Source organism: Lates calcarifer, linkage group LG6 (genome assembly GCF_001640805.2).
Source record: "Lates calcarifer isolate ASB-BC8 linkage group LG6, TLL_Latcal_v3, whole genome shotgun sequence".
Taxonomy (NCBI): Eukaryota; Metazoa; Chordata; class Actinopteri; family Centropomidae; genus Lates; species Lates calcarifer.
In genome coordinates, this window is record NC_066838.1 from 3,842,451 (window position 1) to 3,863,909 (window position 21,459).

The 21,459-nt window shown below is 38.7% G+C and overlaps 1 protein-coding gene across 1 annotated transcript in view; it reads left to right on the forward strand.

Moving 5' to 3' along the window:
* LOC108884678 (kelch domain-containing protein 8B) overlaps nt 1-21,119 on the forward strand; it is a 158,153-nt gene extending 137,034 nt beyond the window's left edge. The window contains exons 5-6 of the mRNA XM_051071036.1: nt 2,500-2,601; nt 11,984-21,119. Coding sequence (XP_050926993.1) covers nt 2,500-2,601; nt 11,984-12,180 — 299 coding nt within the window. The 3' untranslated portion in view covers nt 12,181-21,119. The remainder of the gene's footprint in view (nt 1-2,499; nt 2,602-11,983) is intronic.
* Nucleotides 21,120-21,459: the final 340 nt, after the last annotated feature.

Sequence of the window (21,459 nt, forward strand, 5' to 3'; positions counted from 1 at the left end):
TACTTGCGGAGCACGTGGTGGAAAGAGAACAAAGGAACATAGAAAATTAAAGTCCACAGAAAGTGGCTGTGTAGGTTGGAGCTATCTCAAGTAGAACAAAATATGATATCTTAATTATTAATCTGGAATACCTGTGCATATATTTGCCTACCACCATGATCAATTAAGACATTGTACCAGATACAACTTGGTACTGGTAATACTTAAAGAATGTGAGGTAATTTACGAGCAGATGTCTGGTGCAGAGAAGGATAAACAAGGAGGATTCAGGACCTAGTTAGGTCTGTGGATCTGAGAGAGTCCAATCTGCATAGTTTCTTTTTCAGGTTACTCTCTTGATAAAGTAACAGTTGAATGTTTAATTGCTGATTAACTGCAAAAGAATAAATAGACATGATCAATAGATGGCAATATGGTTCCATGGACAGATGTTTGAATTAATTCCTCACATTATTATCTTAGCTTAGCAATATCGTAAAAAATTCAGATTTTCATCCTTATTACTTACAAGCAAGTTTGTTGCACAGAATGAAGATTTGGAGAGTGTTTATTTATAAGTTCCTGATGAAACGTGGTCCATTAGAATTGTCTCTTCTGAATGGGCCATTTGACCTTTGACCCTGGCTTGGGAGGAAGAGTGTATCTGCTTCTTATCACAGAATGTTGGGGAGGCAGAAGAGAGGATGAGGGTTCAGGTTGTAATTCTCAGTCACTGTACTTTTACCTTGGTGCAGTTCTGGGAATACATTGATGTCTTTTTCTATGAATTGTGTGATAGTCTGATCATAGGTGCCAGGCTGATGTCGAGCCGATGCCAGGTGTCGATACACTGGTCTGAAATATCTCAATAACAATTGCATGGATGGTTCCCCTGACTGTTTGGTTAGTGCTATCATCTGGTCAAACTGTAACTTAAACTTAACACTGATCAGCCACAAGAATAAAACCACTGAATTATAAAGTGAATAACATTGCAATGTGTGTGTGTGCTTGGCTGGCAACAATGTTTTGGTGAGTGGTACGTTTCAAGTGACATCTAGATGAATGCCAGGATCCAGTGTTTCCCTGCAGAACGTTGCATTGTAATGAGATGATCAGTGCTATTCACTTCATCTGTCAATGTTGTGGCTGATCAGTGTGTAGTGTAATAATGTGTAGTAACATCAGGGTACTCCACCGATTTAGCATTGCACTCCTATAACACTGTCATACTCACAATGGTTAACTGAAAAAGTATATTGTTGCAGCAGAACCAGAGAAACTGTCTTTTATTCCATTCTTTCCTCTTCCTTTACCTAAAAATAACTACAAATGAATGCCCATGTGTCAGCTATGAGTGAAAACATACGATTCATGACCACAATCCCCACAAGTGGATGGCAGATCTAGGCAGTGTTCAAACATAACAGCAGTAATTAAGACAAAGTAAGGAACACCAACTTTGCATTTACTAGGAAAAATGATGACAAAGTTGTTAAAAAAGTCACAGAGTATATTCTTGCACATGCAATTAGTTTTACTCCCTTTCTTGCCAGGAGTCATGTGAGAGGATCAGCACCACTCTTATGGCCAAATATGAAGCTAGAGCCTGGTGTCAGCAATTAGCTTAGCATAGCATAATGACTGGAAACACGTGGGAAATGAGCCTTAAAGGCTTATTTCATTTTTTGCTCAGGCTAACTGTTTCTAGTTTTTATGCCAAGTTATGCTAATTACCCACTGAATGCAGCCTTATATCTAGTGTATAGACATGACAGAGGAATTGATCTTCTCATCTAAGTCTTGGTAAGGAGACAGATCAGTGTATTTCCTCAAATGTTGTATGATTACTTTAAATGAATTGACTGTAGTTTTGTTTTTGGAGTAAATAGAGCATATGCAAATTTCAGTTAAGTAGAGCAGTTTGCTTGGTTTCGCTCTTATTTACAGTTTGAAAGCCTATCACACTGTATACAAACCATGTGGTACATGAGCTTTGTCAGACAATGTTTGCACTTTTGTGTTGGATAGGTTCTATAGTTCTAATGAAATAAGATCTTAGTGCTACAGCAGACAGTGATATTTTAGATAATATTGTGCCTGGTTTGGGGAAAGAACTTCCCTATTTCAACATGACAGTGTCCCTATGTATAAAGCCAGATCTATAAAGAGTTTATGTTATAAGAGTTTTATGAGTTTAGTGTGGACAAACCTAACTGGACAGCCCTGACCCCAACCCCATTGAACACCTTTGAAACAAACTGGAGAGAGGACTGTGAACCAGGCCTTATCATCCAACATTAATATTGGGCCTCACTAATGCTCTGGTGGCTAAAGAGGAGCAAATATAGCAGTAGACTAATGCCCACGATTTTGGAATAAAATGTCACATGCAGGTGTGACATTTGAGTCAAACATCATGTTTTGATATGTTTTAGTTATTTTTCTTTTTAAAAAAAACCTTCAGAATAAGAAACTTCCATTTACTGTTGTGGTTAACTGTTTTCTCACCTCTGACAGGTATCTGGATCAAACCCAGCCGAATGTCCAGAATGAGGGAGAAGAGGGCTGACTTTGTGGCAGGATGCCTGGGAGGAAGGGTCATTGCAGCTGGTGGTCTAGGTCAGCACCTCTGTTCTTTTCCCTGTCTTTTTCATTGTGTTCTTTTCTTTCAATTAAATGGAGCACTCACTGTGCTTTGACCCAAGAGGGGAGGAAAGAGAGGTGAAACATTCAGCCAGGTACTGAATGACATCCAATTAATCGACATGTTGTACCTTACAAAGACCTTACCCCGGTGTATTAACCCATTTGTTTATCTGTAGAAAGTAAATGATACTGTATGTTTTCTTAGCTATATAATAATACACTATTCTTATGTTAGTAAAAACACTTTTATAGTGATAATGTTTTACTCTTTTCAAAGTATGTAATATATCAGTGTGCTGAGGAGCGCTCAGTTTCAGTGTTTCACCTCACCTGGAGTACAACACAACATTGTCCCTGATACTGTGTGACTGCGGTACATCATTTGAAGGAATCAAAGCTCAGATTTAGGGACCCTTTAAAAACTCACTCATTTCTAGCATCACAGAATTTTCATCACATCCTTGGCTCTGTTGCCCATCTTAAGCCTTCCAGCACCTCACACACCACAATGCCACTGTAATTAATACATAATGAATGTTTTTTTTGAGTAATCAGTACACATTAGAAATATGTTTATTTTTCCAATTGAAAACATTCATCGTCAAACCCACACCCATTGTGGCATCAATACATCCAATAGTGATCAACTAGCAGTAAACATCCTAACAGATTAACTTGCTAGCAGTAGTGCTAGCTTGACTACCCCCATTGGTCATGTGATCCTTGCCTTGCAGGTTGTAGCCGCCGTCAAGAATCTCCCTTTTCACCATAACCCCTGTGCCGGGTTAACACCCACATCTCCACATCTGTTTGCAACTTTTTGTTTGAAAATTTGTAGTCTTCAAACCCAAGCAGAGGACATTTTTTGACTTTAGAACACCGCCTCCAAGATTATGCAAATGTTTTCACAGGCCAAGTCATTCTAATGACAAATGAATTAATCCTCATGTGTAAAATAGGTGTATTGTTCCTTTGAACCAGAAATGGAAAATGGAAAATAACCCATTTCTGATGCTCTTTGAAAAATGCAAAGCAAATGCAAACATTACCTGGTAAAAAGATGGTAGTTTCTTCCAGATTACTACATCATTGTTGCAAAGTAACTCAAAATTCCATCTCTACTAATTGTTATTGGAAACTGAGTATATTACTGGAATACTTACTTATGGACAGTTGAAGCAAAAATGAGCAATTTTTTAAACTAAAGCTTTTTAAACTTTTTAAACTCCTAGGCTTCATCTGATAATTAAAGCCTCACATCTTACAGACGGTGCTTGTTAGTGCAATCTTTAATGCTAACAGCACATCAAACACCACAACTTTGATTTATCACAAACACCACACCCACCACGCTTGTGCTCACACATGCAACCAAATTAATTTTCCATTAACTTTCCATTTTCTCCCTGACTGAGCTGCATTTGTCAAAGTAAATATAGTATGAAGAGAGACTGAGCGGTGCTACAAATTAATCAGAGGTCAGCCTTTTTTCTTGATGACATGCTTGTTAAGCAGATATTGACTCTCTTTACTGTGCATCTGCATGCATCAGCAAGACTTCATACACACATACCTTAAATACTGTATATATACACACACAAACTGGTGTTACTCCCAACCACAGTCCATGCTGAATGGGAATTATTTTTCTATTATATCTCAATCAAAGTTGATACATATGGTATTTTGCTATTGAAAAGTAGATATAGTAATTGTAATACTGTAATTGAACTTGTGATGTTTTGTGACAGAAAATGCTGAGAGACTCATTTTTTACATATAGAGGGGTCAAAGCCTCTTAGAGTTTCATTTCTTTTCATAATGTGAAAGAGAAAACTACTTAACAGGTTACAGGGAATCTCAGTTATGTTAGTTATCTCAGTTGTGGTCTTATTTATTCAAGGTACACTCAGTTGCATTACCAATGTAGAGATGTTTAAAATGCTACACCTTTAAATTGTTTTTAATTGATTGAAACCTCAATCCTTAGATTGTGTTTTTAACACATTCCCATGTAAGCCTAACACACTTAAACAGCTTTTCTCTGTCCAGACCTCAGAATGATAGTCAATAATGCGGCCTGACATCTGTTAAGACTGCAGTGTGTGTGATATGAGAAAGAGAGATAGAAAGAGAGAAAACGCCAATATTGTCCTGCTGAGAGAGACAGTTGGAAATTCAGCAGGCGATAGAGACAGAAAGGAAAGGGAGGACTGAATGAGATACGAGAATGAAATGTGTGTGTGTGTTTGCTAATGTGAAAGTGACAGAGTGAGGGGGAGTGAAAGCAAAAGAGGCAGCTATGTTATATTTTTCTCTGTGAGTGTCAGCTGTGAGTCTGGCTTGCCATCTAATCCATGGTGATATTTTGGTCTTGTGAGTCATGGCTGGTTTATGGCACATTTCCAACCTTCTGTCTTTTGACTTGGGGAATAACAGAGGATAATACATCCGCAGAGGCCAAAGAGTATATATATTAAAATAAAAAAATTAATTAATTAAAATATCAATTTCTATGCGGACAACGATGTCTTGTATGCAATTGTATTTGGCTCTACGGCAAACCAGGCCTTACAGTCCAGGTTAAAGTCTGATTTCAAGATATCCATTGTAAATGTGTGTCTACTCTGATTAATGACCTCAGTGTATCATGGTACCATTTATATTAGATTATAGAGACATTCTGAACACTCATGTTGCTTCCCTTTACCTTAAATCAAGTACACCATTTACCACATTTACTACAGTGTAACTCAGTTCATTACTGCAGACAGCTTTCACATGGCACTGGTCATCGCTGACAGCTAGAGAGCATCTGCGATTTTCATTAATAAGGCCTTGCCATATAAGTTGCTGAGATTTTCAATTTCCTTAGTTGAGTTCAAAGTGACACATGACACCAGATCATGATGATGATAGGTTTGCCTTTAAAAATTTTCTCATTACCAAGTCCAAAATGAGGAAGACTGGTTCCTGGATCTACTGCTACTGGAATGAACAAGAAAATAAAATTAGAGATCAACCTTAGAGGCACTCATTCTGCATTCCTCTGGTGAGTATGAATGAGACGGTTTGATGATTATTTTAATTATCCAGGTTGTAGAGGTGTACAAAATAGTAGGACAGTGAAAATGTTCTTAGATATTTGGAAAAAACAGTGGTAGAAATGAAACAAATCCAAGGTACTTATAAAAGGTTTTATGTACTGTACATGTACTTTTAAAGGTGCTTTGTCTTTGCTTTATTTCTCTTCTGTGTTTTAGTAGGTTTGTGTAAAATGTTTAAAACTCAAAAGCATTAAAAAGCTCAAGCACATGAGAAACTGCTCAGGTATAGTAAGAAGATGATTCCTTCTACTCACACAGAAATATCAGTGTGTATGCATGTGTGGATCATCACTAGTGTGTGTGGATTTCCTTGTGTATGTGTGCACTAGGGTGACACCAGTGTCAGTCTTTACCACCTGTACGCACACACGGTCTGTTCATCGCTTCTTCCTTGCCCCTGTTTATTTTTGCACCCCCACCCTGTCTTTGTTCACAACAACTTGATATCTCCATGTAAATAAAGCCCATATAGAGATGTAAAGTAATACATCCATCCATTATCTATACTCCTTATCTCTTAAGGGTTGCAAGGGTTGCTGGAGCCTATCCCAGCTGACAATGGGCAAGAGGTGGAGTACACCCTGTACAGATCACCAGTCCATCACAGGGCCAACACATACAGACAAACAACCATTCACACTCACATTCATTCACACCTACAGGCAATTTAGAGTCACCAGTTAACCTACTTGCATGTCTTTGGACTGTGGGAGGAAGCCAGAGTACCTGGAGAGAACCCACGCAGGCTCAGGGAGAACATGCAAACTCCACACAGAAAAGCCCTGGGCCTTGAACCACTGCACAAAGTAATATTAATAATAATAGTGATAGCAATAATAATGATAATAATAAGACTAATAATAATAAGAGATAATAAGAAGTAAGACTAATCATTTTAATGTAACACAGGGCATTGATCAAAATCATAGGAAGCAGCAGGAGGCTTGCTATCACAGATTAGACTCTACAGAAGCAGAAGATCATTTACCACTTTAGCATGTGCTGTTTCAGTAGAGTGACAGACCCTGAAGGCAGGCTGAAAAGTTTCAAAAAGATAACTATTAGACAAGTGGGCTGATAGCTGCTGAAACAACTCTTTCTAGTATTTTTGAAAAGAATGGAAGGTTCAAAACAGGCTGACTTCCTTAGAGACCCACGGATCAAGGTGTGGTTTCTTAGACAAAGGTTTAACCATAGCAGTTTTAAGCTACTTGGAACAGTGCTACTCATCAATGATAACTCACAATATTTAGCACTGCAGGTCCCAAACCTGGCCAGAGATCTTTGGAGAGTTTAGCTGGTAGAAGGTAGGGTTTAGAAGCCAACACCAACTTAAACAGTGATTCAAGACATACAAGCAGAATCTGCAGGGGACTTGACATAATGCTCAACTAGGTTCTTGCAGTAGAGGCTGGAAAAGAAGAGCTGATTTTGTTTCTGATCTCATCTGTTTTACTGCAGGAAAATTCTGGAAGTTATGGAGCTATAAAGTGCAAACAGAATGAGAGTTAAGTACAGTGGGGAAAATGATGACTGGGATTTTGAGTTAAATAAATAATTCTGTAATGAATCAGTTGTGAAATCCAACAGGCAGTAAGCAAGTCACCAGTTAATGAAAGCTGTGATCAGTCCTGTGTGAAAATCAACCTCTATTAGTACTGAGACTGTCTGCATTGAAAGCTCTTGCAGCAGCAGTCTGTGACTGTCAAGAGGTCAACCTCTGACTGTAGATTCTAAACCAACAGCCAGCTGGGATTGAGCAGTGGCTGACCTGTTCTGATCCCTTGTAAGGCACAGCATGATGGTGTGAAGGAGAGCCAGGCTCACACTGAGCAGTGGTGTCCCTTAACAGAGTGCAGATGTACAGCTACCTGTTGCCATGCTGCTGTGGATCATGATGATGATGTTGAGTAGCTCTGACTCGCAGAAACATTAGCTAGTACAAAGAACTGAAGAAAGGGAGCATGGAGGTCAAGGATGAATGCTGCACAGTCAGGGTGTTGTGTGCTGCCTGTTCAAATATGATAAGTGCTGAAAAGAGGGCATGTAATGACACTATTTACAGCACAGATCAAACACTGCCACAAGAGCCAGTGTGGGTTTATTCTGGCTTCCATTTGACCTAAACTGCTGTGATTTTGTCTTGCTGTCTCAAAACAGAAGCAACAGCAGGTCAGATGGAGATGAACAGAAAAGAAACACTTGAAAGCTTCAAGATGTGAAACACTGAAAAACAGATGGAAACAGTAGAGGATGAAATTGAGATCTGGAGCTGCAAATGCAAAAAAATATTGCCTGATGTAAAATCAGTGAGCCCTTATGAATTGCACAAAATGTTGCCTGGGACTTTTTGTATTGTAAAACAGCTGCACCTGTACAAGAAAACACACCAGATTTGTGGGAGATTTTCAACCAATCAACCTAAAGGAAGGGATTTATTGTCACTCCCCTGTGCTGAGCCCCTTACTTAAGAAAAAAAGTGAGTCATTACTGATATCTTAACTGTGATTCATTACAACAGAGGAAGTTCTATTAACTTGTGAGTAGAGAATGCAGGACACTTTCACTCTGTTTACTTTATCTTATTGTTTAATTATCACTTTCAGAACTTTACTTACCTCATCAAATTAAATTGATTAGGAACATTGTTCGCTTATTCGCATATATTTGCATACATTGCATTGAAGTTTAAATTTTCCTGGAACCTTTTTTTCATGGTATAAATAGAAGTTACAGACTGTTATGTCTTTTCATTATTGTGTCTCAGAAGTTTCAGATTGTCTTATCACTGAAGAAAATGAAAAACTACATACCATAATGAAGACATGTCTGCACTTCAGACACAGAACTGTTATGAATACAGAAAAGCATTGTTAGCAGTACGTAATGTCAAAACAACTTAAGAAATTAAGTTAAATTGAACAAACCCTTGACGTGCTCAGTTTGCTGCCATAAAATTTTTCTCAGTGTTTTCCTGTTTTTGCAACTAAGCATCAAACTCATTAGGACCAGGTAAGGTAATGACAGGCAAATAAATAAATATATCAATTGCTGTGTACAATGTGCAAATTTGTACATTCACAAGTTAATATGCATAATTCTTAGAACTAATAGTACTGTATGTACCTGTGTTGCGTGTATGTGCGTGAAGGTGAACAATGTGAACATGAGAAGAGGAGAAAGAGGAAAGCTCTCTCCAGAGGAGGTGAAGAACAAGCGAACAGGAGAGAGAAAGAACAATGAAATGGTAGTGAGTTGGAGAGGTGACAGAAGCAGAAGAAAGGAAGACAATTTGAGATGAGAGGCATCAAAGAGGAAAAAGTAGAGCCAAAATGAGAGTGGGAGAGCTGAAAAGAGGAGGGTTAACGGAGAGGACAGGAGAGAGAATAGCTGAGGTGAACAGAGCAAAAGGAAGAGGACAGATGAACAGGCTTAAGAGCGATAAAGTAGAAGAAAAATTGTTTCTAAGAAAAAAATTGATAAGAAAATAGAAAAATGAAGAATTAGAAAGATGAGGCAGGAAAAATGAAAAATGGATGAAATGAAGACAGACAAAAGGAGTTAACAGCAAAGAAGGTCAAAAGAAGAGAAGGGGCAAAACGGGGGGAGGAGAGCAGTGGCTTGTGAATTGACATGACGTCTGTGGGCAGAGAATCAAAGCAACGACAGGAAGCCTTTGAGCACCAAAAGCACCAAGGAGTATGTGTCTGTCCTCCGCACGTATGTGTGTGTGTGTGCAGTCATGGGCGTAGATACGTGTGTGTGTCCATAAAAATTGAGAAAGGAGACGAGGCCTGAGCAGGCCCAGATTGCTTTGAAAAGGCCGACTCGGCATTGTCACTTTGTTCTTTCAACAAAATGATGATAATAGTCTTCCTTAGACAGACAGATACACACATACACACACACTATACACTCACCAGTCCATATCATTTGGGGACTCGCTGTGATGTGGGTCTCCATGGAAACGGCAACAACTTAGTTCTGGGTGATGTATAATGACAGTAAGCATTGCACCGAGGTGAAAGAGAGGGACTGAAGAGGGAGGGAAAGAGAAAAGGGAGAAAAAAGATCGCAGCAGAGCACAGGAACAAGAAGAAGCCTTGGTGAGACTTAACATGTCATAGATAAAATTAAAGCTACATTCTTAAATAAGCTTTCTCACTTTGTAGTTTTGACTTATTGTAATTTTGTTGCAATCCTGTTGGTGTCAGCCTGGAGCACACACACTAAACCCAGTAATGTACATGAAATGAATCCTGCATTTGCATATAAATGAATCTTTGTCCTGCTACTTTGCATTTCTAAATTATGTTAAAGAACAATTCAACCCAAATCCAGAGTTCATTTGCAGCTTTTACATTGAGCTGTACTAAACTAAACTGTAACTAATCTGTGTTTATAAGAAAAAAAGACAATTTATTATTATTGTTGTTATTGTTGTTGCTCTCATTTACTGTTTTTTTTTCTCCAAAAAATGTTGTTGTGGGGATAGTTGATAATGCAAAACCTCTTTTTTAATGATGGATGATTATGGAAAAAACTGATTGTTTAGTAAGGTTAGAGCTGTGGAAATGAGATATTACTGGAACATTTCAACCTAGAAACCTTTTTAAACATGACCAAATGCCTAATGAGTTTCTTCATTTACTAATGTGTCTGGCCACATGACTCCATGAATCTCTCTCTTTTAGCTCTGTTTCTGGCCTCCAACAACTCCTGCTGGAAAATACCTTGCAGTTTAGCTAGAAACCCTCCACTATGTTAATCAGGGCAGGTAGCACACAGTAGGCTTGTTAGCATCTGGAAAGAGCACTAATGAGAGTGGTGAGGGTGAATCAAAACAGTAAAGTTGCAGACTTTGCCACTGCAAGCAGTCTCCTGCATGTAACACATCATTTCATTCACTGTTACAGACATAAATTTAGTTTTGTTTTTTTAATGAGGGGGCCTTATCATATATATCATATAATCACAGAGCCGAAATGATGTCTGTAGAAAAGGGGGAGCCGGCATGGTGGAACAGACGCCGATTGGTGCAGTGTTACATATCACACCTCCAATTCTCATAGTTAACTTAAAGGAGAACTCTGATAATACAAATCAAAAACAGTGAAACTTTGATTTTACAAATCAAAGTATGTTTACAGGTGTTGGGGAGTAGTACAGCATATATGAAAACATTTTTCATTTTGTGGCTCTATAGGGAGCTGTGAGAAATCTGAGAAATCTGAGAAATGCCAGCTTCAGTTTTGACTGAAAAAAAAATCTGAGTGTGTCTTAAGAAAGAAGAAAGCTTACCAGACCTCAGTTGCAAGCTCCTCATCTCCACTTAAGGCTAGCAGGTCGAGGCCACGTTAACCACATGACACACCGAAATCTCCAACAGCACTGTTGGCAGTTGAATTGCACTGTAGGTTATGTAGGTGACAGATTTTGACAAGGATGTTCTTTGCAAGAATGTGGTGGATAAAGAAAGATGATCTGCTGTGTCAGTTTTTATACTTTTGAGCATTAACTGCCTATTGTTAGCCCAATAATGTTATATGAGTGCAATGCTACATCAATGAAGTGCTCTTTTAATAGCATGATAGGTCACTCTGAATACTGAATGTTGTAAAGACAGACATCTTAATTAAATCCCATTATCAGTGCTATGGGCTTGTTGAAACAGGTGGAAAAACATCTTGTAACAACTTTTAACAGCTACAGAGAGATGATATTGTCCAGTTAGTAGTGCACCATATTCGAGGGTAACGTGTTACCCAGCAGTTAGATTCTCCTTTTGGAGGACACCTGCACAACAGTTACACTGCAATGTCATTATATGTCCTTACACAAAAAGAGAAGAGAATTAATAATAATAACTGTTAATGCAACAATACTGATTAGAGCAGCTTTAAACCAATATCTTTACTACATGAAAACTTTAAATGCAGATATTTGTAAATCTGGTGTTGTTATATACAGTTAATTTTAATACTTGGTGCCAGGTTTCTGCTGTTATAACACTTAGTGGGTTTATAATAACGGGGGGGTTGAGTCATGAGAATTCCTCATCACATTGCTGTAGGAGGTGTTGTCTTGGATCTAGAATCCTTGTAGGTGTGTAAGTTTATGTATATTAGTGCATTGTCAGTGTGTGACCAAGTTGTTCACTCCACACATAGCTAGTTGTCAAGATGAATTAGAGACCTGTATAATTGTACATAATTGCTGTCATCAACATTATACTCTTCATTTTGCAGGTAACGAGCCATCGCCATTGGGCACAGTGGAGAGCTACAACCCAGTGAAGCGGCGCTGGGAGTATGTGTTGCCTATGCCCACTGCACGCTGCTCCTCTGCCCTCCTGCAGACAGCCAACATGCTCTTTGTCATTGGTGGTGTTGCCCAGGGACCCAGTAATGTTGTGGAAGCCCTCTGCTTACAGGAAACAGTGTGACACGTACACTTACACTAACACACAGGCAGGAATAAATGCAAACTTGGCATTGATATTTTATACAGGTATGTGCATAAACACAAAACACCCCAGCACGAACTGGATCACACTTAGATACTTTTCTATCTTTATGTTCAATTCATGGATTCCTCATGTACACTGGGATGTAAGAAACTATTTTTCACATTCAACAAGCATTTTCAAACAGGAGCTGCAGAGACAGTTTGTGACGGAGATGGATGAATACAAGATTAAGGACATTCAAGCTGACTGCTGTGACTGGCAAGGACAGAAAACGGACAGCTTTTCTACTCTGGGGAAATCAGAGGACAAAAATTGAGCAAAAAAATAGACACACCCACACACACACAAATTGTGTCTCAGAAACAACACGCCTTTGAACTGTTGAGCATTTTTCAGAATAAAAGCAGGGTACTTTTCTGGATATTAAAGGAACATAGGGCCATATCTGTATCTCCTTCTTGCAGCAGCATTGCTCTCCCCTGCTGCTGCCACAGCAAGCTCGGACACTTTTCTATGACCTTAGAACAACACTTTGTTGAGTTTTAGACAGTGACGTTCTGGGAATGTGGATGTCTGTTTTGGCTCCTTGGGTTGCAACGTTGTACTGTATACATATGAAGTTAGCACTGCTAGCAACTGCTATCACAGTGTCAACAAGAGTGGTCCTTAACATGCATTCACACCCTAGGCTACTTAAGCAACTGCTGGTCAGAAGTCAGAAGACGTTCATCCATTGTTAACAACCAATGAAGCGCCGGCTGATGTTGACCACAGTCACTGTGTTTCCTTTATTAATAGTTGAAGAAAAGTTGACTGTGGTCGAACTTGTCGCCATCTTGCTTTGCTACGCATTTATCCACTTCTGCTGACATTAGCACTACAGCAATCAATCACCAAGCTCCTTCACACTGTAGCACAGGGATGTAGTTGCTCGTGGAGTGAATTCAGAGTTAGTCATACCTGCTGCACTGAAGCATCTAGACTGATAAATAATGATCTGAACATCAGCTTCCTAGCATCTTATATTCCCCTCGCATTTTATGATTGATAGCACCACATTGTATCCTTAACCTCAACTTGACATTGGCCAGATGATAGATAAAATGTGAAAAGCATCTTAAGGTGATGATACCTGTGCACCATTTTGGAGCAATGGAGGAATTAATAGAATACAAAAAAATCATGCTGTATGTGCAATACAGTTTTTTATGATAATGGATACATGGATGTTGTGTTTTTCCAGTAGTATAACTGTTGGTAGAATGCTGAAGGTGCTGTGAAATAGCCTGTTTTGGTCCAACCTAGACGTTTTCAGGGGGGTTGTGAGAGAGTTGAAGGAGGGTACACAGAGGGTGAGATGTAAGGCAGAGATAAGGTGTGATGTGGAAGGGACAGGTGTATGCCAGTTTCCTTAAAACAACAGGAAGTTAGCTATTGTAGTTTGGTCATTGTAATTTGTTAAATGTGGCAATTTGCCAAAATATAAACAAATATTGCCCAAATAAATTAGGGTTCATAGCCCATAAAGTCCACTTACGCCATGGCAACAGTATTCTTCCTATTAGCATCCACAAAGCATCCTGGGAACTGTAGTTGAAGGAGAGATGAGACATTTGACGACTTGGAAAACCACTGGTCTAACCCTAACATAATGTAGGCTACCGTTATATACATTGATAGTTGCTTCCTTGTCTATTTAACCAGCAAAAATCAGTCTTTTGAGTACAAAATAGGCAATATTTGTGGGCTTAAGGGAGACTGAAAAGCTTGTCGTTTGCTGCTGTAGATTTGAGAATGGTTGTGAATCCAATTTGATTACAGCTTCTATAAACTTTTCAGAGCCACCTTTCAGTCCTATAGTGGGTGAGCATTTGATACTGAAAAGACAGACTTTTGGAGATTTTGTTTGTTTGGGCTGAGGTGAGGCTTTGTGTGCAAGACGAAAGATGATTGTGGGAGCTGCTGTGCAGAACGATTTGTGACAGATTCAGTGACCTGTGGACAGCAGATGAGTCGAGCAGGAAAGAGAGGGTAACCTGGTGCAGTGTTACTGTGTGGTATGTAGCCTTTCCTGGTCTGGTCTGCTATCCCTGCAGCTATTTTGGTGGGGCCTGTTCCTGCCAAATCTGTAGAATTTTTGAATATCCATGTGAAATGCCAGTCATCAGCCTTTCCATTCAGAACTGATGTACTGTAACACAACAGGCAATCAGGGCTTAGATGGTTTGGTGGCTCAAAAGGTGGCCCAGCAAAGAATTATGGGCTCCTGCCTAAACTGCAGCTTTTTGTTGAGATAATACGTTGTAAAACTTTATAAATATTGAATTTATTTATTACTCTAAATAATTTTTCCAGTTTAATTAAAACAGACGATGCACTAAGTGGAACATTTACTGAAATTTTCATTAGCCTGAGATTGAGTTTATACCAGCTGAGAATATTTGATGGTAAGTTTATTTTAATTCACCAGAGTTTATTTGCTGACTAAAGGTGTGTGCTACAGAATGATAAATGGATGTGAGACTCACAGTAAAGAGGAAACTGGAGTTAAAGCTAGACTGCATTATCAGATATGATTGGTCTGTTCACATATAAGGTCTACTTTCCTGCTCTAACACACACAAAAAGTTGCAATATGCTTCTCCACCTTAATTGCATGATGCATCGTTTCAAGACGCAAGATGCTAATAGAACTGAACCACCATGTCGCCTACAATGAACTCCATTTAAAAAGACACATATATTCATATATACAGAGAGGAGAGAGGGAGACTGTAGATAAGTTAGAGATATGGATAAAGAAGAGAGAGATAACTCTGGCTTTTAAAGTAAGCACTGTTTCGTACACATGCACAAATATACACGCATCCTCTTCACTGCCCTGCCCCACCGCATATAGTTTTTTGGTCTGCATCCTGGCAGGCCTTGTTAACAGAGTCAGATTTCTGTTGCTGTGAGAGAACACTGAGACTGTAGGAGCTCAGCTGAAATGCCAGTTGACAGTTGGTTATTTCTGGTGCTGCATTGTGTGCACCTAATTGAGTGTGCTAGGTACAAGTCACACACTTGTCACATATGTACAAACACACACACCGCCACTTGAACACAAAGCCTGAAAGTCTGAATGCATGCTCACAAGCATATTCACTCACTCACTCTCCAATACACACACAAGTTTGGAGAGAGTACAGAGATCATTTGTCAGTAAACAGCTCTGTTGGTAGGGGACTGTGGCCTTCCTTCCAACATTGATTACCCTTCTTGATACAGCTGTAGTTTGTGCCTGCATGTGTGTGTGTTTGTGGGTATCATTTTGTGTGTCCTTTTGTCATGGATGCATTTGGAGATGCAAAAATGTTTTTGCAAATTCAATTATATATTTTTTTTGCATGTAACCATAATGCACCCAAAACGTACATCTGCATGGTGTAAAAGATTGGAATACAGAAATTATTGGTTTTGTTTACAGTTTACACATACATCTTTTATGGGGCTAAGGGGATTTCTTTGTGATGCAATATCATAGTCGGCCACTGAGGAGAATTAGCAGTGAGGCAGACCCTGTCACAGTGGATCGTCAGCCAGTCTCTAACTTTGTCCTATCAGAGATTTTTCACTGAAAACAGCTGCTGCTGCAAATGAGGTTGACAAGCAAATATATTTAATGAAAACAATTATGTAACAGGTTCATCACTACAAACACTCTCACATTACACATTTGAACCACTGTTAATTTAAATATATTGATTTGTGCAGCTTTAAAATTGCAGTCATTTTGACACTAGGAGGAGAGGAACTCAAACCAAAAACACAACATTCATTTGGAGTTGTGCTTCTTTCCACCAAATGTGCACAATACTCCACCAGTCCATTTGTAAAATATGTTAAACATTTGACCAGCTAGCTATCTGCCTGCTGCTGCTGGAAACAAGGTTGATGAAAACAGAATCTACAGGCTGTACAACCAAAACAATGAGCTACAAGAGGCTGAAAGGCTGCATAGAATTGGAGATTTGTGTTTTAATTCCAACTTTCATATGACTCTGTCATTTGATGCATCGTTAAGAAAATATCATTAGCACAGTTTCAACACATATTGGTCATATGTGCAACTGTGCACTTCTGACTGCATGTGGGTGCATGTATGAGCACGACTGTCAGGCTTCTGTTTGGGTGCATGTGTGTGTTTGTGCAATTTCCTGACATCGAAACACACTCACAGTCTATTATTTTGTGAACCATCTGGAGGATGTACACTGTCTCCTCTGCAGGCTTTCTGTTTCTTCAGCTCTTCTAAGCAGTTTACATGTCACACTGCAGTCCCCAAGGAATTCTGGGACTTTGCCAGAGCTAGCTCTCTCTTTTGGTTGTCTGGTTTCTTTAGTTTTATTTTTTCAAAAAAAAAAAAAATCTTTCTCTCTCATTCTCTCTCTGACCCTGTTGGCATCAGATTGTTTTATAGCGAAGTTGTCTCATAAAGCTAGACTTTCCCTTCAATAAAAAAGATGCCTCATGAATTGTTTTTTCTGGCTCCTGATGTGACATATGTGTCAGGCTATTTACTCATCCTTCTACTGCTTCTGACAGCAGGTTGAGAAACACAGTACAAAAGATCAGGATGCTTCAGTACAGGTAGCAGCTAATTAAATGCTGTACTTTTTAACAGGCCATGAGCGGATGATGCACAAGCATATGTAAATGTGTATGTAAATGTGTTCTTACAGGACTAGTTGAAAGCCAAAATATATTATGGAGCTGTTTCCCATGACAAGAGCATTAATATGGTTTTAATTAGCGTGAGCTTCTGGGTGAAATTTTTCAAACTGAGTCTGAAAAATCTGCAGAAGCTGAGGAACAGGGCAATTTTACAAGCAATAAGTGCCCTAAAATTATTCCACATGTTTTCAATACCCTGCACTACAGAGCAATTTTGGGAAAACAAATGTACAAGTACAACATTCATTTTCAGGCATGTTTTTATTATCTGGAGCAAACAGATGTGACGCATTGCCCTAAAAAGTTGCCTTGTGTATCATTACCTCTCACACATTTGAAGATATAATACGTAATCTCTTGTCCGAGACACTTGCAGGGCCCTGTTTTGGAGTAGGCACACTGTGGATGGCACACTTTGTGCCTTTATTCACAAAAATAAGGCCCACAGACTCAGGTTCTGACAAAACAATGGGGGTGCATTCAGCACAGTGCAAAGATGGGGGCAAAAGATGCTGAATTTACTGTTTTCAGTTTTATGAATCCAATGTAGAACTGTGTCTTATTTTTGACAATGAAAAGCCTCTCTACTTTCTTCTTTTTCTTTCTTTGTGCGGAAAAACAGAGTTTCCTGGGCAACAGGGAACAATGTCAACACCCGCGGGTAGCATAAATGTGTTCCCCCCTACATTAGCATACCCATGTGTTCTTGTTGTTTTTTTGTTTCATATTTGGGCCTGTAGTTAGAAAAAAAATATCAAACATCCCCTTGATTATTATTGGTGAGGTAATCAGGATTAGATATAATAGTATTTCTTTTTGTTGTTGATTGTTCTCGTTAATTATGTTGCCCTCCAGTTGTTTGTGTTGTGGATTGAGGTTGTGAGGTGACAGATGTGTTGTGGTGTTGTCCAGATCTGAGCTGGGTTCCCCAAAGTGTTTGTCACTAGTTATATGTTCTTGGAAAGCTTTAGCTTGAGCTCATGTTGCAGCAATTTTTTTTTTTTTTTTTTTTTTTAGAAATATATACATAAATCTGTTTATTTTCACCATGTTGGTCAGAATGAAATGCATTGGAGCACAGTTTGTGTAATATTGAGAATGAGGATATATGTAATCATGCCATCTAATATATGCCTACAAAAGGTGATATTTAAAATGACAAGACAGAAAACATCTGGAACAAACAAGCTGACATATTTTATGAGTATCCGACCATGAGTAGTTTACGTTCCAGACCCAAATGGCCATCAGCAAAAATAAAATAAAATAAGAATACAAATCTGTTTTGACACAGAATAATTATGTTTTTATTCTGTGATTTAACCAAGATGCTTCAAATAACTCAAAAACTCATAATCCAGGCAGCTTGAATACCACCAGTCTTCAATGCTGTCCATCATTTTCACTGCTGAGTGTTACAGTGAAACTAGTTTGTACAGACATTTTGGGAAACACAAACCCAGAATCCCTCTCCTCTTCTGATCTCTCTCGCTGTACTGTGCCGTTTTCCTACAGTGATTGACATGGTAGAAACCCGGTAAACTGCTTTGTGGTCTCAGTGGATCAGTATTACCATGTGCTCTGTATGTGCAAATGTGATTTGGGAGGTTTACTGACCTGAATTAAATGTTCTGAATGTGATAAGATAGAAAACGAAACAGAAGGGAATGAGGACTCAACTCACTCTGATGCTGTGCATGGGGAGGTGTGAGGCAGTATGTGTGAAACACTAAAAAGTTAAATATATCCTTATTTATGTAATAATGCTATACAATTTATATTTTATCCCTATAATGACTATACAAACATATAGTTATAGAAACACATGTTTAACCCTTCTCAGTCAAATAGACTGACCCACAGACAGAAACTTCTGCCACTTCAAACTATGCACTTACAGATGCACTTACAGTAATTCAAGCCCATACGGCACTGACTTCACACTCAAGTGATACTAACAACTAGATCCAGATGTGACCCCAGTTGAACAGAACTGAGAACATATATATTCAAATAATGAAAAAACAGAAATGAAATATAACAATATAAATATAACATAACTAATACATTATTTTAAGTTTGACACAGTGATATACTGTATTACAATTAGATCAGATTGACTGAGACAACATGTAAAGGGGCACTAACTATTTCACAAACAAAGATTAGACAAAGATCCTTTACCAGACATGGTGGTTCTAATGCAACACACTACAGAACATTTTAAGCTTGACCTATTTCAGTGACTAAAAATCCGGATGAAGACCATGCATTTTTCAAATCTGTGTATCTAACTGTCCCTAAGTGTCCCAACTTTATGGAAGTGCAATACTAAATGGCTAGTAGTACCCCTTTACACAATTCTTCATAAAAATGTGACAGAGCTGTGGTCAGGCTTACCCTTTATCACTTGCTAAATGGCGGTCACATGCATTACATTGTAAATTAAATAAACATTTTAAGATTGCATCATAAAATTTTACAGTTCAAGAATATACTTACATATACACATTCACAATCACTACCTCTGCAACATGGTTATAACATAATGGAGCCTTGAGAGACCATTAGTCTGCTTTACACAACTATAGAAATGTAAAAATGTTCTGACATGATTATCCTTTAACTGACTAGTTTGACATTTTGGCCAACATGTGGGAAAAAGATACCACTCTCATGTCTCTTCATTAACTATCCAGCTAGAACCTTGAAGCCATTACCTTACTTTATGAAGTACATGCTGTAACTACTTTTTGACGTTTTGACATTTAATCCATCCAATCCATTTACCATTGTCTGGCAACCTTAGTGTATACTGCAAGACTGTGGGAAGCCACTGTGGCCAGTTGTTGTTTGCATGGAAATAGATAACTACCCCTAAAACCACAAACTTTTGTTCCTATATGTTCTGATCCTATATGGATTAGAAAAAAGATGTGGGGATGTGTTAAATGTTGGTAAGTGGATCTTTGAACAGTTTTTTGACAGAGCCAGAGTAGCAGTTTCCAGTCTTTACTCTAAGCCAGGCTTTTCCCCTCCTGGCTCTAGCTTCATGTGTAGGGCACAGACATGAGAGTGGTATTGATCTCCTTATGTACCTTTCAGAAAGAAAGCAACCCCCCAAAATCTCAAACTATCCCTTTAATCAACGCACATTTAGTGAATTTGCTGATTTTGACTGGGGTCATAGTAGGTTATATCATCATATACAGGCAAAAAAAATGAAGGCAAACTAGAAACTTTGGCATTGTCTTAAATACATTTCTTTTCTTTGTCTGTGGTCAGATCTGAGCCAGCTGATCACTTAATGGTTAAGCATCACTTAGCAGTAAACAGAAGAAACAGCACATTGTGTTGTCAAGCTAATGTGTGGTGCTTATTTTGCGCTACAGATGTATGAAGTTATTATAACATAATTCATGCTACTTGATAATCCCACTAAAAACAAACAAGATTAGGCTGCTGCCTGTTTACAGGAGGAGGAGTGTTTCCTTTTCATCACCTACTCACACAGACAAAGAGAGTGAAACAAGAGGGGATATGCTGGGATAACTTTTGTTATTATGATTCGTATTATAAAAATAATAGTAATCATAGTAATAAAAATGTTGTGGTCTTTGTTGTGACTGTAATCAATTAATGTGACACTACAGTGTTTTTGTAAAGTGCTGGATGGAGGGAAAAATCAAAGAGAGTGCAAAAAGTGTTTCTGGTTGTTTTCAAGAATCCAGGGCAAGGCAAGACTCAATTAGAGTATTAGGATGATGTAATGTACACATGGTAAAGATGCCTCCCCTTGCCAAAGCCTGTCAGTCACATTGTTACACCAAAAATCAGTGCATTTTCAAAATTAGAGGTTTTAATTTAGAGAAAGAATCCATCAGTCCCATTTACAGCAACATAACTGAATTTGATGACTGAATTCTCAATATTTATTCAGATGACATGTGTTGGTGCAAGTATTTAGCTCATTTACATAATATTTTGGAGTTTTGATTTGGCTGGAGGTCAATCAGGGAGATGACATACAGCAGTGCATGCAGCTGAGGCCAGCATCAGTGTGGCTGGCAGGCTTTGGTTTTCAGACCGAGTCGTGGCTGTGACTCCAGTGCAGTAGTTCAGTGCCTATACTAAATGTGAGGTAGTGCCTCGACTATGAATCCTGTTCTATAATAAACTATTTTGACTTGCTGTCTGATTCCATATGTCCTGTGTACTTTTTTATCCCCCCTGTCTGACTCCAGCACCTTCTCCTGGGGAAAACATGGAGAAAGAAAAAGAGCAGAGATAATGACAGGAAAAAGCATACGGGGATCTATTTCCATGTGCCTATTTCCATGCCTGTCTCTTAAGAGGTGTAACAGGAGCTGTCATCAGAAAAATGTCACCTGATCCATAATAGATGAAGCTGACATCAAAACCCACTTCAAACACAGTGCATGGATGGAGCTCTCCTATAGAGAGAGAAAAAAAAAATCACAATGAGTATTTCTTTTCTCACAGTGGTAATAACTGAATGTATGACTCCATGGTCAGCTG